The sequence below is a fragment of the Trichechus manatus genome, unplaced genomic scaffold (genome assembly GCF_000243295.1).
Source record: "Trichechus manatus latirostris isolate Lorelei unplaced genomic scaffold, TriManLat1.0 scaffold00020, whole genome shotgun sequence".
NCBI lineage: Eukaryota > Metazoa > Chordata > Mammalia > Sirenia > Trichechidae > Trichechus > Trichechus manatus.
In genome coordinates, this window is record NW_004443956.1 from 8,341,932 (window position 1) to 8,359,223 (window position 17,292).

The window sequence follows — 17,292 nt, forward strand, 5'->3', positions numbered from 1 at the left end:
AGCCAAAGATTAGACAGCCCCATGAAACAAAATGAGACTAATGGGGCACAACAGTCCAGGGACAAGGACTAGAAAGCAGAGGGGACAGGAAAGCTGGTAATAGGGAACCCAAGTTTGAGAAGGGACAGTGTTGACATGTTGTGGGGTTGTTAACCAATGTCATAAAACAATATGTGTACTAACTATTTAATGAGAAACTATTTGTTCTGCAAACCTTCATTTAACATACAATAAAAAATTGAAAAAGACCCTCTAAGTGGTTAAGAGCTCAGCTGCTAGCCAAGAGGTTAGCAGTTCGAATCCACCAGCAGCTCCTTGGAAGCCCTATGGGCCAGTTCTACTCTGTCCTGTAGGGTTGCTATGAGTCGGAATCCACTCCACGGGAATAGGTTTGATTTGTTTGTTTGTTTGTTTAACTCTTTTCACAAGGAGCCCTGGTGGCACAGTGGTTAAGCGCTCTGTGGCTAACTAAAAGTCAGCAGTTCGAACCCACCAACTGCTCCCTGGGAGAAAGATGTGGCAGTCTGCTTCCAGAAAGATTATAGCCTTGGAAACCCTGTGGGGCAGTTCTACTCTGTCCTATAGGGTCACTATGAGTCAGACTGGACTTAACAGCAATGGGTTTATGGGTTTAGCCTTCCTCACATAGGAGTCTCTGGGTGATGCAAACGGTTAAACGTTCAACTACTAGCCGAAGGGTCAGTGGTTCAAACCCACCCAGAGGCGCCTTGGTAGACAAGGTCTGGAGATCTGCTTCCAAAAGGTCAGTCACAGCCTGGAAAACTCTACGGAGCAGTTTTACTCTGCTCACGTGGGGTTGCCATGAGTCGGAATTGACTTCACGGCAGCTAACAACAACAACTTTCCTCACAGAATTATGGTTAATATCAAGATAGATTATATATGTGAATGAAATTTCTTTGTAAATTTGTAAAAAAACAAAAAGCAAAACTCATATTGTTTGGGACAACGTGAGTGATGATAATTTAACTATTGATGACTTTTTTTTCACCCAACTCTCAGGACCCAAGAGTCTTAAAAGTTGTGGAAATCTCTGCTGACAGACCACATCTCTAAGCGAGATTTCTCTGCTTTGACCAAACCTAAATTCTTTTCCCTTCTGAGGCTTGTCCCAGCCCACTATGCTAAGCTTCAATTCCAAATGAAAACAGGACTGTCAACCATAGCTTTTCACCAGTGTAGACCTCTTGAGTCTACCGGTTTCTTTCTTTCTTATTTTCTCTTTATTTTAAAATCATGTCTATTCTTTCTTTTACCTCCTCAACACCAAACATCCAGTGCTCAAAACATCATGTTGTTGTTAGCTGTCATTGAGTTGACTCTGACTCATAAGGACCTCACGTACAACAGACCAAAACATGGCCCAGTCCTGTATCATCCTCCTAATCACCAGCATGTTCAAGTCCATCCTTGTGGTTATTGTGCCAATCCGTCCCACCCAGGGTCTCCCATGCCCTCACTGGCCCTCTACATTTCATCAAACATGAAGCCCTTCTGTAAGGTTTTCACTACCACCCCTCTGTCAGTTTGTCATACCGTGTTGCTGTGATGCTGGAAGCTAGGCCACCAGTATTTCAAATACAGGGTTGCTCAGGGTGAACAGGTTTTAGATGAGCTTCCAGACTAAGACAGGCTAGGAGGAAAGGCCTGGTGATCTACTTGTGAAAATTAGCCAGAATATCATAAAGAACTGTTTGACTCAAAGGTCAGAAAGGGTCCATCTAGACTGCTCCCTGTATTCCCCTTTTCCTTTCCTAATCTCTGTATGGCCAGAACTAGAACTCAGATCTGGCAGACTTCAGACCCAGGCTTCTTCCCACTACTAGATTCAGTGCTTCCCAAAATCTCATAGCTTACAGCCTCCTTCTAATTAGGTACTCAATATGTACTGTTGATGACAGTTGGCAGAATGGACATAATTACTCCATCTCTAGAGACAAATTAAAAGCTTAGGCTTTGCAATCAGACAGACCTGGGTTCAAATTCCTACCCTTACCAACAACGTAACATCACGTAAAGTACTTAACTTCGATTGGCCTCACATGGCTCATCTGTTAAATGGAAACATAAATCCTTATCTCATAGCCTCATTGTGAGGATTAAATGAGATAATAATATGAGGAGTTTAGCACAATCAGTCCTAACTGTTATTGTTCATTCTCTCTGTGGCTCCTTAGTCCTTGAGCCTTAGACCTTGAGCTGCTTCAACAGGCCATCACCAAGCAATGTTAGTTTTACAATCTCTTATAACATCACAGATAACCAGGCAATGAGGTGTTTAATAGTCTTTGTCTTGGTCACTAGCACCATAAACCAAACCAGTTGCCAACGAGTGGATTCCAACTGATAGCGACCCCATGTGTTGCAGAGTAGACCTGCGCTCCATAAGATTTTCAAGGCTGTGAACTTTAAGAAGCAGCTTGCCAGGCCTTTCTTTTGAGGTGTCTCTGGGTGGATTCAAACCACCAACTATTCGGTTAGTAGTCCAGGACTTAACCATTTTTGCCACCCAGGAACTCCTCACCACCACCATGCTACATATTTAAAAAAAAAATTTTTTTTCCCCAAAACACCAGCACATTAGTAAGCACACTATTACTGTAGGGGAGAAAAGTAAGGTACTTGACTGAACTGCAAATAACATGAAAATGAGGATCTCATGAATACCCCTATTCCTATCTCCTTTGCTTTCCCACTTCTCTTAGAGAATGGTCTACAGGAAATTAACCTAAGCAGGAAAAGGGGGTGGATATTTAAACACAAACCAACAAAAGCTGCTTTAAACTGTTTGGGGCAGAGGAAGGGTAGCAATAAGAGAGAGAGGCAACCAAATTGTTTCTGATAAGATTTTTTTGTCTTGACAGCCGAAACTTTTGTCAAGAGAGTTGCTGGACCTAGTGGCTTCACATTTCAACCTGAAAGAAAAGGAGTACTTTGGAATAACGTTTATAGATGATACGTAAGTATTTTAATAGTTTTGATTTCTTTACCTATTGCCTGGACGAAGGTGCTCTGTGGCACAGTGGTTAAAGGGCTGGACTGCTAACCGAAAGGTTGGTGGTTCAAAACCACCAGCGGCTCCGTGGGAGAAAGACATGGCAGTCTGCTTCCATAGAGATTTACACCCTTGGAAACCCTATGGGGTCACTATGTGTCGGAATCGACTCAACAGCAGTGGGTTTGTTTTTTTTTTTTTTTAATTGCCTGGACTACCTACTTCATGATTAGCAAAAAGGGGAAAAAATGCTCCAAGAATATACCTGCTTAGTTAAAGGTTTTTTTAATGCAGGACTTTTCTCCTAGGACCTCTGCAGAGGGAGAAGGAAGGGAATATTGACTATTTTAAGAACTCAAAACTTTCTCTTAAGTGTTTTTGAAGTTTTTTGTAATGAGTCTACTATTCTTGAGGATAATCTATCTTCACTTTTCCTCAGAGGTGTTTGGCTTACTCAGCTCATGTATCACCACTAGAATTACTAGGTTGTCATTTACTCATATCTTGAAACAGAATTGGTGTCATGGTGTTGGTTGCAAAAGAGTTTAAAGTCAAATTTGTGGCCCATCTAAGAAATATATGTATCATTCAATATGGAATGAATTTTTTAACTTCACCTAGATTAACTTTATGTTGCTTCCTCACTAGCTTTTTCTTTTTCACACGTTGGATATTGTATGTATTTGTCAATAATTTCAATCCTCTCTGGATGATGCAAGGCATGTAACAGTAAATTCATGAGCGTTTAGAACTCTATGTCAGCAAATGTGGCTGAACTTATTAGCTCTCTTCTTTGTGGGTGTTAGTGTGTGTATGGGTGTTTCATGGATGCTCAGTTTCCCTACTTTATGCACAGCCTGATACATTATCAGAGGAATCGTTTCCCTTTCTGGGGATAATTTCCAAAGAGCTCCTTAAATATTAAAATTTGAGAAAATGTTTTCCAGGTACAAAATACGTTGGCCAACTACCCAGCAGTCTTTCCATAACTCTCCCAATGTAAATGTTTTTTTCAGTCCTTCAGTTTAACCAAGTCAAAAATAATCTCATGAAGGGGTTAATGTGTCTTTAACACCTTGTGGCCTCGGAGTGTTTCCAGCCTGGGCTGCAAGCCTAGAATCTACTGGAAATACTACCAGGTTCAGGATTTGGGCTGATTGAAAGCTAGGGAGCAAGAGGCAGCTGAAAAGTTAGCAAGTCGTCAGGACACATAGAAAAGTTGAAAACTTTGATTCTGGAATCAGGGTGTTTCCTGAATAGGGTTCAACCAAGCATTAAAAGTGTGCTCAACATCACTGTCCTCCCTCTTAATCACAGTTATCTGTTCACTCAGCAACTACTTGAGAGACACTGCGTGATCGGTCCTCTGCTGGATCAAATAGGAAATGCAGATGTCCTTTGACAATATCAAAAAATACACCATTGCCATTGATTTGACTCCAACTCATGGTGACCCCATATGTCACAGAGCAGACCTATGCTCCCAGGGTTTTCTCGGCTGTAATGTTTACTGAAAGCAGTCGCCAGACCTTTCTTCCACAGCACCTCTGGGTGGATTCGAACAGCCAACCTTTTGGTTAGTAGTTGAGCACAAACCATTTGCACCACCCAGAGACCCTTTTGGCAACATTCTTTCGCTGAAAGACAAGACTAATTCATGTGAATCAGTGATTACACACACACACGTAAGTTTAATCTGAATGTAGATGAAATAACAGCAAACAATGTAAGACATACAACCATAAATACCTGGTGTCTAAGTTATATGGTAGAAACTGTAAGTGCTAGATGCGCTATAACTCAGGGCAGTGTCACATAGAGTAGTGGCTAAGAGCATGGATAGCGGAGTAATTTATTCATTCAGCACGTATTTCTTGAGTGCCCACTAAATGCTAGCCATTGTCCTGGGCTCTGGAGACTCAGCTGTAAGCAACCCGGAGGAGACCCCCTGGTCTCATGTGGCTTACATTGCAATGGTGAAGGCTTGCATAACAAGTAGACAAATAGGTGAAAGAGAAATTGCCAGAAATTGTAAGTGCCTTAAGCCCAAACACACACACGCGCACACACACACACAAAAACCCATTGCCATCAAGTCAATTCCAACTCAGAGCAACCCTATAGGACAAAATAGAACTGCCCCATAGGATTTGCAAGGAGTGGCTGGTGGATTCAAACCGACCTTTTGGTTAACAGACAAGCTCTTAACCACTGCGCCGCCAGGGCTCCGTAAGTGCTTTGAGGAATGTAAAATAAGATGCCATGATTAAAAAACAAAAAACAACTAGGGGTAGTTTTAGACAGGCTAGGCTGGGAAGGCTTCTAAGAGATGACATTTGAGCTAAGATCTGAATAAGAGCAAAGGGCTTTGCAAAGTTTTGAGGAGACATTCTCCACAAAAGCCAATGCGAAAGTTTTGAGGTGGGACTGAAGTTGACCTTTTTTTTTGTTTTGTTTTGTTTTAAACCTAGTGTGGCTACAGTGTAAAGAATAAAGGAGGATATAGTACAAGAAAAATTGTGAGAGGGAGCCAGGGGCAGACAGCATAGGATCTTTGTGGTTGTGTGAGCTTAGGCCAGTTATGTAACGTCTCTGACCCTTAGTGTTTTCATCTGTACCAGGGACATAATAATAGTATCTGTGTGATAGGTACTATATAAGGTACATATAATAGGATGCTAGTATTATGTATTATTAAATTAGATAAGGTATGCAAGCCCATAGCACAGGCACACAATAAAAGAGAACAATCATATTTTTAGTAGTTATGGCAGTAGGATAAGCATTTTAGAAGGAAAAAAGGCTAAAGGAGGACTGGGGAAGTCAGGGTGGGCTTCTCACAGCACAGTAACTAGAATTGTACCTGGCAGAGCAGGTAGGCTTTAGATAGAAGGAACAGGTGATGGCACTTTATACAAGAGCCACCTTGTGGGCAAATGCAACCCGTTGAAAAACCAAACCCCTTGCCACTGAGTCGATTTCAACCCATAGTGAGCCTACAGACCATGCTGTGTCTGTGTGAAATCTTATCTAACACAAGACACTTTTTATTCTACTATCGGGTATTGAGGAGCCCTGGTGGCACAGAGGTTTGGCTGCTAACCAAAAGGTGGGCAGTTCAGATCCACTAGCTGCTCCTTGGAAACCCTATGGAGCAGTTCTGCTCTGTCCTATAGGGTTTCTGTGAGTCGCTGTGAGTGGGGCAAATGCAGGACGTGGTAATAAACATGAAACATTTGCCCAGCGGTAAAGAGACTGGCCTGATAACAAAGTAAGATTTGCAAGGGACAAGATCATAGATCAGCCCTGGAAGTCATGTAGGTGGGGAAGGCACCCCCAGCCCCCAAACCCATTGCCTTCATAGCAACCCTGTAGTAGAGTAGAACTGCTCCATAGAGGAGCAGCTGGTGGATTCAAACTGCCAATGTTTTTGGTTAGCAGCCGAGCTCTTAACCGCTGCGCCACCAGAGCTCCTTCATTGATATAATTGTAGCCAAAAAGGAAACTTGCTTTATGATTGACCCACCCAGGCTGATGGGGTGAATGATCTCATTTTAGTCTCAAAGACTATGCACCCACATGTTTACCTTAATCATATCTCAGTGGTAGAGATGACATTTGAGCTAAGATCTGAAGGAAGAGCATAAGGCTTTGCAAAGCTGTGCAGAGGAACGTGATGTATGATTGTAGTGTCAGACATTCCCCAGATTGCATGGTTCATGGTGAGCTGGGAAAGAGGGGGCCTAGCCACAAGGAAGGTTCTGGGAAAGCTCCAGGCAGAGGTGAGCATAAATCAGACAGTGCGTAAATCAGGCATTCGTGACCAGATCTCCTCTTCAGAAAGGAAAGGAATAATATGCATGGTGTTCTTCAATGACTTGGGCCAGCCTCCTCCTGGTCAGCCCAGGGACAGCTTTCTAAACCTATATTGGGAGAGGAATGCCTCACCCAGGGACCTCCTCCGATTGTCTCCTTGGAGGCAGTGGTCAATGGTTATAATCTTTCCAAGAAGCCTGGCTCCAAATTATCCTGAGTGTACTCCTCTGCAAATGACAGCAAAGTCTATTTTTGAATTACGACCAGTATGGGAAGGTGTCTTGTGGCTCTAGCTGTGTTTATTTTCAGAAGAAATATGAGCTGGGCTTTTTGAGGCAAAAGAAAGTGACCATTTCCACCTTTCTGGGGAACAGGCCTAGAAAATTGCTTATGTCTAAGGGTGTCTCCTTGGAATGTCTTGATCACAAGCCTAGTTCTTTCTCTTGATCTGGTAAATATTTTTGGAAGGTATTTTCTTTCAGAACTTTTCCCCCCATAAAACCACTGAGTCGGATCCCTCCCAGGATGCTGTCTGAATTGCCTTTTCCAGCCTAGATGCCACATCAGCCATTTGCCATTCGTGAACCTCTCTAACTAGAGCAAGGCAAAGCTGAAGGGGACATTTTGTCCATGAAACCAGCGACTGTTTATATCCTAGTCCACAGACCAAAAAGAGAAATAAAAAAATAGACTGTGGTTACATAATGAAAGTAGTCATGAATGACCAACAAAAACAAATTCATTGTCATGTTAGCGGGTAGGGGGATAGAAGTCCTGAGATTCCAAGTGTCTCTAGTTTCTTGTGTTCCATGTGCAGGGCAAGCCTTTCACCCCTAGAGGGTGCTCATGGCCCTCCTGAGGCCGTAGGCCCTCAGTTCCCAGTAATGGTTCCCATCCACTTCACCCACTTCATTATTGTTATCCTTCCCATGTTTTGAAAGGTTTTGCTGGATAAGCTTTATTTGTGAAGAAATAACAAGTAGATTTTACAGCACACTTGTGAATTCTGATGACTGTCCCTTCTGATGGATCTGAGATGATTGTCCTTTCATGGATATATTAAAAAAAAAAAAAAAAAAGGCAAACACATTGCCTTCATAGCAACCCTATAGTAGAGCAGAACTGCCCCATAGAGTTTCCAAGGAGCAGCTGGTGGATTTGAACTGCTGACTTTTTTGGTTAACAGCTGAGCTCTTAACCACTGCGCCACCAGGGCTCCTTTATTGATATAATTCTAGTCAAAGAGGAAACTTGCTTTATGATTGGCCCACCCAGCCTGATGGGGTGAATAATCTCATTTTAGTCTCAAAGACTATGCAACAACATGTTAACCTTAATCATATCTCAGTGATAGAATTATGGATATTTTTCACTGTTTTATTCTTCAAGACTTTCTCCAGTTAGTGAGATTGTGGATGGATTTTTAAAAATCTAATTTCTAATTTACCCTTTCTTAAAAAATTATTTCATATTAGATATACATGAGTATTCCTATTATAAAAATGTTCAACATCATAGTTAAGGCCAGTCCCTATGCTTTTGGCTATCTCCCCACTCCAATTGTGGTTTGTCCCACAGGGGTAGCCACTGTTAGCAATTTGGGATCTGTCTCTCCAGAACCTTATCTAAGAATTTTCCTCCAGATAGAATTGTGTTTTGAGGGTATTTCTGTGGTTAGCATAATTGGTTTATGCTAGATATGTTATTGTGCAACTTGCTTTATTCATTCTTGCACATCATGTCATATAACAGTTCATATAAATATGCATTATGCTTCTTAAACGCTGCCACGACATAAAAGCATATGGGACTATTTAAAATTAGTCTCATTTTCTGTAAGAAAACTTTTGACTCCTGATACTATGTAATATTTTAGGGGTTCTAAGACATACACTTTAATATCTCTGAAATTGGAATGTCTTTAAATCAATGGCATCCTAAACATGATGGAATATGGTATAAGAATCCCTTATCTTTGTTTTTTTACACACAAAAGCAGTACTTCCAAGAACCTGCCTTTATGTCACTGATACAAGCTTATTTATCTTCATGTTACTCCTCCAAGGAAAGCTAGAGACGATTATCAGAAGCCTCATCTTATAATAATGGATACAAAGATACACCTTTTCCAGTGTTACAACTGTTAAATGACACAGAAGCAAAAATTATAAAAACTGATTCAACTCTCTAGTCTGATTTTTCTCCTCTGTTGAAATTCCTGGGTTCAAATCCCAGCTCTGCCACTTTCCTGGCAGGCTTATAGTAAAATTTACCATTAGCATAAAAAAAAAAAAAATCCAGCTTGGTTCTAAACACAAAGTAGTTACTCATTAAAGATAATAGTAATAGTTAATAGCCATTTTTCCTATCCACTTATAAATGAATACAGCATGGAATTTTCTGAATTAAAAAATAATTATTTACTTAAGGACCAAAATAAGTTGTAAAATGTCTTCCATCTCATTACCAGTTTTGTTATAATTGGACAGCTCACCAACATCAGCATGTTCTTAAGTTGAATTTTATGTGAGCAAGTAAAATGGGATCTCTGTCCTCTGGGGATTTACAGTCTATAACAAATCAACTAGTTGGACAACCTTGGAGAAGTCATGTAAACACTCCTGAGCCACGGTGTCATCAGTCCTTTGGCTCTCTGAGGTCAAAATCTAGGGAGAACTATTAATACCCACGAACGTGGAGAGGCTCTTGAGAAAATAAAGAAATACACACTTCATTATCAGTAAGTCCATAATGTACATACAGAAATAGTACCCAGAGAGTCTTTGATCCTGTACTTGGAAAAAAAGATGTAGTATTGTTATCTTTGTTAGTTTTCATTAACCAGAAGTTTTCTCCTTCTTAACAATATAAAACATTTCAGATTTTATATTTAATAATAAAGCATGAATATATTTAGTGCCTACCATGTGCTAGACATCGTGCTAAGTGCTTTACTGAAATTATCAATTAGGTCCTCACCACAAACCTAAGAGGTCTCCTCATGTTAAGAACGTGGACCTTGAGCTCAGACTTGTTAAGGCTAAGGTCACTTAGGTAGGTCCCCAGTGGAGCAGGATTTGAACCCCAGTTTTTGTTATCCTAAAGCCCAAGAAGACTCTTAACTTCAGAGGTAAGGATTTTGCTCCCAGAAAGTAAGACTTCATTGTTTGAACAAAGTAGCAAACAAAGCAAAAGAGGAAATATGGGCAGAAATAATATTAATACAATTTTTTCTGGGCTCTCACTTTTCTTCTTTATTTTTCTTCATTTTTATCTTAATTTTTTGAATAGGTGGTCTAGTCACATGGTTCAAAATTTAAAAAGTACAAAAGGATATATAGTGAAATGTCTGTCCCATCACCACCCAGAATTTTACCTCCAAAGGCATCCGTTGTTGTCAATTTCTTGTTTCTCATCCCAGAGATATTTTATGCACATGCATACACACATATAAATCTATGTTTAATAGAAAAAATGGCAATATACTACACTCAGTTATGCATCCTGCTTTTTCATTTAACAATGTATCTTGGAAATTGTTCAAAACACGTTTGTAAAGAGGTTCTCAATCCTTTTTTTATGGCTCCATTGTATTTCATTGTACAGTTTAAAATATTTTTTTGAGCAGTGTCCTATTGGACATTTAGGTTATTTCTAACCTTTTGCTATTACAAACAGTGCTACAGGGAGTGACTTTATATAGGTCATTTTTCACACGTGTGTCTTTATCTTGATAAATTACTGGAAATGGAAATGCTCGTTCTGAGGGAGGTGCTTTTCTAACTTTGATAGAAATTGCTAAACTGGCCTCATTGCTGGTTCTAGCTGGTTATACTCCTACCATCAAAGTATGAGTAACTTTTCCCACAGCGTTACCAGCACTGTGTGGTACTGAACTTTTCTCTGACTTTCTGTTCAATGCTTTTTCTTTCCTTTGGTCTCCCAGAGGTCAGCAGAACTGGCTACAATTAGATCACCGAGTTCTTGACCACGATTTGCCCAAGAAACCAGGCGCAGCCATTTTGTACTTTGCTGTGAGGTATGTATCCATAGATGCATCCAGAATTCCTTCTCCTCCCCCCATGCCCCCCACCTTTTTTATTTTCTTTTTTACATTTCTGGTCATCAGAGATAGAGAATAAAAAGAGAAGAGACCTATCAAAACATTATTATGTAAGAGATTCTCTCCTGTTTTGGCCTGGGGACCAAGTTACCATAGATAACTATAGAACTGTTTTCTTTGAAGATGAAGGACAGCATAACCTTCCTTTATTCCTCAGAGCCACTTGGATCGATTTAAGGGTGAAAAACATAGGTAATATGTTTTAATACATAAGCCTCTTTCTCACTCAACGTTCTTTTAGGATTCTTATTTTTTGAAATATGGCAAACATTTGCTCTTACATTCTGTGGAGGAATAATGTTTTCTAGAGACTGTGGAAATAATTGAATTTTATGCAAGTTCACACCTTAATTTGAATAGAAGATAAAATGCATACAAATGCTCCCAGAAAGAATTATCTTTAACAGAGATCGGAATTCTGCTTGCATGCAGAGAGACTTTGGAGAACACTGCAAGGAATTCTTGACTTGTTCTCTGAGTTCTGTTTGGGCAAGTCGCTTACCATATGGTTGTTGTTGTTAGCTGGTGTGGTGTTGGCCCTGACTCAGGCCCCGACTCATGGCGACCCCGTGCACAATGAAGGTAACGAAACATTGCCCAGTCCTGCACCACCGTCCACATGATCAGTTGCTGATCAGACCACGTTCCGCTGTGATCCATAGGGGTTTCATTGGCTGATTTTCAGAAGTAGATCACCAGACCTTTCTTCCTAGTCCATCTTAGTCTGGAAGCTCTGCTGAAGCTTGTTCAGCATCATAGCAGCACGCAAGCCCCCACTGACAGACAAGTGGTGGCTGTGCATGAGGTGCATTGGCTGAGAATGGAATCCAGGTCTCCTGCATGGATGGCAGGATTCTACCACTGAACCACCAATGCTGCTAACCATATGGGGCCTCAGATATTTCCTCCTGAAATGGATGCTGTCTTAGTCATCTAGTGCTGCTCCAACAGAAATACCACAAGTAGATGGCTTTAACAAAGAAAAGTTTACTCTCTCACAGTCCAGTAGACTACAAGTCCAAATTCAAGGCATCAGCTCCAGGGGAAGGTTTTCTCTGTCAGCTCTGGAGAAAGTTCCTTGTGATGCATCAGTCTTCCCTTGGTCTGGGAGCTTCTCTGCCCAGGAACGTCAGGTCCAAAGGACGCACTCTGCTCCCAGCACTGCTTTCTTGGTGGTATGAGGTTCCCATGTGTCTCTGCTCACTTCTCTCTTTTATATCTCAAAAGAGATTGGATTAAAACATTATCTAATCATGTAAACCTCTCAGTATAACCTCATCACAGTGACAGAATTTACAACACATAAGAAGATCACATATAACCTCATCGTATTGATAGAGTTTACAACACATAAGGAAATCACATCAGATCACACAATCATACAATATTGGGAATCATGACCCAGCCAAGTTGACAGATATTTTTGGGGGACACAATTCAATCCATGACAGATGCACTCAACTAAATTAGTGATTTCCCAAAGCTAGCCCATGATGGAAATATTTTTTAGCATTAATTATTTGAAACTTATAATAAAAAAAAGTTATCAAAAGTAACTCCCATGTTTCTCTACCTCACTTAAGAAATAAAGCATATTAATAAAGTTGAAAGCTCCTTCTTATGCACTGGTCCCCTGTTCCTGCCTTCCTGAATTTGATAATATATTTCATTGTAAATTTTGTTTTCCTAGTCTGAAGCCAAATATGATCAGATAAGCTAAGGTACTAGGTTTCTCATACCTCTAAGTATATTTTCATAAAGCTAGATCAACCTAAAGAACAGTCCAATATTCTGAGATTTTGTTATTTCCTGGATGTTGAAAATGTACTATGTTTCATGAAATGATGGTGGAAGCCCCTTGTTTTCATTTTCGGGGGCCTTTTTTTACTGTGATTACCTGGAAAGATCATGTCAATTTTCACAAACACTTTTTTCTTTTAAATTTAGTCTGGGCTCCATGAAATTCAAAAGTCTGGGAATCAGACATCCTACTTTTTTTTTTAAGGATCTTTTCTTAGATGAATTGATGGTGATTGTAGATGGTAGCTGCTCTTACTCAACAAATAAAGTATTGGCAAACCCCGATTTGTTTTTTTATTTTATTGATTGGTTGATATTTTAGTGTGTTTTAGGTGAAAGTTTACAGACTGAGTTAGTTTCCCATTCAACAAATTGTACTCAAAGTCCTCCAAGACATTGGTTGCAATCCCCACCCTGTATCAGCATTCTCCCCGTTTCCCCCCTGGGTTCCCCGTTTCCGTTTGTCTGGTTTTCCTTCCTCTTCCTGCCTTCTCATCTTTATTTTTGGGCAAATGTTGCCCTTTTGGTCTCGTATAATTGTTTGTTCTATGGAGCACGTTCTTTTCGAGTGTTACTGTTTATTTTATAGGCCTGTCTATTGCTTGGCTGGAAGGTGGTTTCCGGGAAGGGCTGCAGTTGCAAGACAGAGGGGTGACTTAGGGCCATAATTTCGGGAGTTCCTCCAGTCTCTGTCAGACCAGTAAGTCTGGTCTTTTTTTTAATGAATTTGATTTTTTGTTCTACATTTTTCTCCCATTCTGTCCGGGTCCCTCTATTGTGACCCCAGTCAGAGCAGCTGGTATTTTTTTGTTTGATTTTATTTTTTTTGTTGTTGTTAACTGCTGTGAAATCTGATCTAGAGTTTTTTTTCTTACCAGAAAAAGTCATGTTTTTAAAACCCAGGAAGAAGATAGTGTCGTGCTAATTTGTCCAGGAGCCAGCTGGAATGGAAAAGTGCACAGAAATCCTAAAGAAAAATATAGGCGTTTCCCGGAGAGAGTATGACACGAAGCTCGTGTACATGGAAATGGGGAAAAAGTAAAACCCAAATGAGCAAGCACTAGGACAAACTGCATATTAGTAATTAAGCAGGGGCAGAGAAAGCAACATTTTAATCTTGTACCCTATAGGGAAATGACTCAAGGTAAAAACATACATTTGTTCAGAAAGAGTTACATTATCACTATAAACATTTCAAAGTGTATGAAAGTATAGAGAGAAAAGGGAACATTACTCTCTGCCAGCCTTCAACCTTCACTTCTACCCCCAAATGCTCCCATTCTTAGAAGAAATGAGAAGGGTAAAGTTGTTCGGTGATTTTTTCTTTCTTTTAACTTGGCCTTCTTTCCTTGGGTCTATAGACATCTGGAGTCCGTAAAAGTGGTGCAAACGCTTAAAATCCTCAACTGTTAACTGAAAGGTTGGAGTTTCCAGTTACCCAGAAGCACCTCAGAAGAAAGGCCTGGTGATCTCCTTCTGAAAAATCAGCCGCTGAGACCCCTATGGGGCACAATTCTACCCTGTTACACATGGAGTCTCCATGAGTCAGACAGCAGTGGGTTTTGCTGCTATAAAAGTCTACTTTATTCCTTTGCACTTCCATCGTTTCTATCTACCAAAAAAACAAAAAAATTGAACCCATTGCCATCAAGTCGATTCCGTCTCATAGCGACCCTATAGGACAGAGTAGAACTGCCCCATAGAGTTTCCAAGGAGCTCCTGGTGGATTCGAACTGCTGACCTTTTGGTTAGCAGCCGTAGCTCTTAACCACTGCACCACCAGGGTTTCCCATTTCTATCTTGTCTCCTATTAAACATTTGGTCTATTTCCGGTGGTCTGTATTAAAAAAAATTTTTTCTAGTTGCCGCCAAGTGGATTCCAACCCATGGCGACTCCATCTGTTGCAGAGTAGAACTGTGCTCCATAGGGTGATATTAACATTTAGACTGCAGTTAACATCCTTGCGCTTTCGTCTTTGTGCACGCTTGCAGAGCTCCTATTGAATAACTCACTAGAGGGGAAATTCCTGGGTCACAGCATTATGTCTTCAGAGAATTGAACAAGTACCATTTCTTTAGTAGCTGGATTTTTTGGGTACTACTTCTTTGACAGCTAATATCTGGTTTGTTTTTGGTCTCAAAATACCGGGCAAGAAAACCTTGTCTTCCCATTTGTAATGTCATTCATAAGTTCACTCTGTGTTTGACAAGCATGTTCCTGAGATTCCAGAGTGAGCTGGGGCTTGTTCGTGAGTATCAGCACTTTCTTACCCAGGGCTGTCTTGAGAGTGTCCTTAACTACTCACGTGTTCAAAACCCTTATCAAGTTTTTAATTATTCACTTAATTCTTGCCTCCAGCAGTATAGTGAGATCATAATAGTTGTGGTTATTATTCCAATTAAGTACTTGTTGTTAGTCCAGTTTAATTAAAGAAATGATAAAGCAAAAGCACACACCAAGGAATTAAGTGAATGGAGTTGAAAAATAGTGTTTGGAGGTTTTACCTGTGGGATTTCGTACACCCTCAATGAAGTAAGCTGCCTCTCAGAGAAAACAGATCTGTTGGTGATACTTATATCTCAGTAGACACCACCACCAAGCCTTTAGGTTTTCTATGTTGACTAAAGGGTTTGCATTCGACTACTAACCTAGAAGTTAGCGATTTAAACTCACCCAGTAGCACTGTAGAGGAAATTCCTGAAAATCTGCTTCTGTAAAGATTACAGCCAAGAAAACCCTATGGAGTAGTTCTACTCTGTAATACATGGGGTTGCTATGAGTCACAATTGACTCAATGTCAATGAGTTGAAGTTGACTCGATGGCACCGAGTCTGGCCTTTGGTTGTTGACTAAACTTACAGTCACTGAAAAGTAGAACCCAGGATATAATTTAGTTCTGTTTTATATTCGGTCATTATAGGCACCTTCCAAAATTTAGAGGCTTTCTTTTGATATCCAGGTCATTGCCTCTTGCATCAGCATTGTTGCATGTGCTGGAACATGGAGCCTGGGAGTCCCTCATTCATGGATACTGAGGTGTACAATTACTGAGTAGTTGATACACAATCTTATTTTTAATGCAAACGAAAATATCCAAATGCCCAACAATGGAAGATCAGCTAAATGCATGACATTTGTACAGTGAATAATTGATCACTTTAATAAAAGAGATTAGATTTAAAAGTACATTGCATTTCAAAACTCTCCAGAGGGAGGGTCGAGGCATATCTAAATCATCTGGGGACATTTTTTCAAACTACACAGTCACTGCCTTCCAACCCCCAAGTGCCTCACTCACCCACATTCCTGGCCAGATTCTGATATAGGGTCTGGGGCAGGAAGCAGAGACATTGCCAAGTCCCTCTCTCTGCCCCTGCCCTTATAAATCACTACTTTAATAAGCCACTGTTGTCAGAAGTGTTGCAGTGTGTCTTATCTCTAAGGCATCTTGGAGCTGAAAAAAAGATTGAGAACCACTGTACATCTACAGCATGTTGTTGTGTGCCTTTGAGTCATTTCTACTCATGGTGACCCTATAGGACACAGTAGAACTGCCCCATAGGGTTTCCCAGGCTGTAGTCTTTACGGGAGCAGATTGCTAGGTCTTTTCTCCCTCAGAGCAGCTAGGTGGATTCAAACTGCCGACCTTTTGGTTAGCAGCCAAGCACTTAACCATTGCACCACGAGGGCTCCTTATCTGTAGCGTAGATTAATACATATGCCATGGAAAGAAGTTCAACTTATTATGTTAAATTTTTTTTTAGAAGTTGTTGTGTTTTATAAACATACATAGATAAATAAGTGCTTAGAAAGGAGGAGCTGGAAGGAGCTACATCAAACTGTCGAGAATCACTCATTCCTTTCTTCATTATTTACTGAGCAACTACATTGTACTCTGCTGTATTCCAATTCTGGGGATACAACAGTGAACAAGGCAAAAGTCTCTGCCATCATAGGTAGCAAGCAAATAAACAAAGAGATTCCTTATGTAATGTCAGTTGATTCATTCATCTGATAAATATTCTTTGTGTTCCTACTAGGTGTCTGGCCCTGTGCTAGATGCAGGGGATACAGCAGTAGTAAAGGAAAATGACAAATCCTGCCCACAGAAAGCTTATATCCTAGTGGTAGAGACTCACACTAGATAAAGTAATTTATTCTGAGGCTGCTTATGTACAACCATACACCTCATGGGATTTGGTTCCTTGGTTTGGAGGTTTAGGATCATGGTTTCATGGACATCCCAGTTAATTGGCCTAGTAACATGCTTAGTGCTTCTGTTCTACCTCTAGTTCGTTGTGTAGCCTGGGGTCTTACAAGCTTGCAAGCGGCCATCCAAGGCACAGCAACTGGTTTTTATTCTCCTGGAACAACAAAGGAAGAAGGAGAATCAGGAATAGCAGGAAAGGGAATGTGTGGCTAATTGCCTCCATGAACATCTATCTCCTTTGCCATGAGACCAGAAGAACTGGATGGTGCCCGGCTACTATTAGCAAATCTTTTGATCAAAGATTCTACAGAAGACTCCTGATCAAA

General features: G+C 40.5%; 1 protein-coding gene across 8 annotated transcripts in view; it reads left to right on the top strand.

The window, feature by feature from the left end:
• The window catches only part of FRMD4B (FERM domain containing 4B), a 223,371-nt gene that overhangs the window by 65,534 nt on the left and 140,545 nt on the right, over positions 1-17,292 (top strand). For all 8 annotated transcript variants that reach the window (XM_004372718.3, XM_023727926.1, XM_023727925.1 and 5 more), the window contains exons 3-4: positions 2,886-2,980; positions 10,779-10,871. In XM_004372718.3, coding sequence (XP_004372775.1) covers positions 2,886-2,980; positions 10,779-10,871 — 188 coding nt within the window. The remainder of the gene's footprint in view (positions 1-2,885; positions 2,981-10,778; positions 10,872-17,292) is intronic.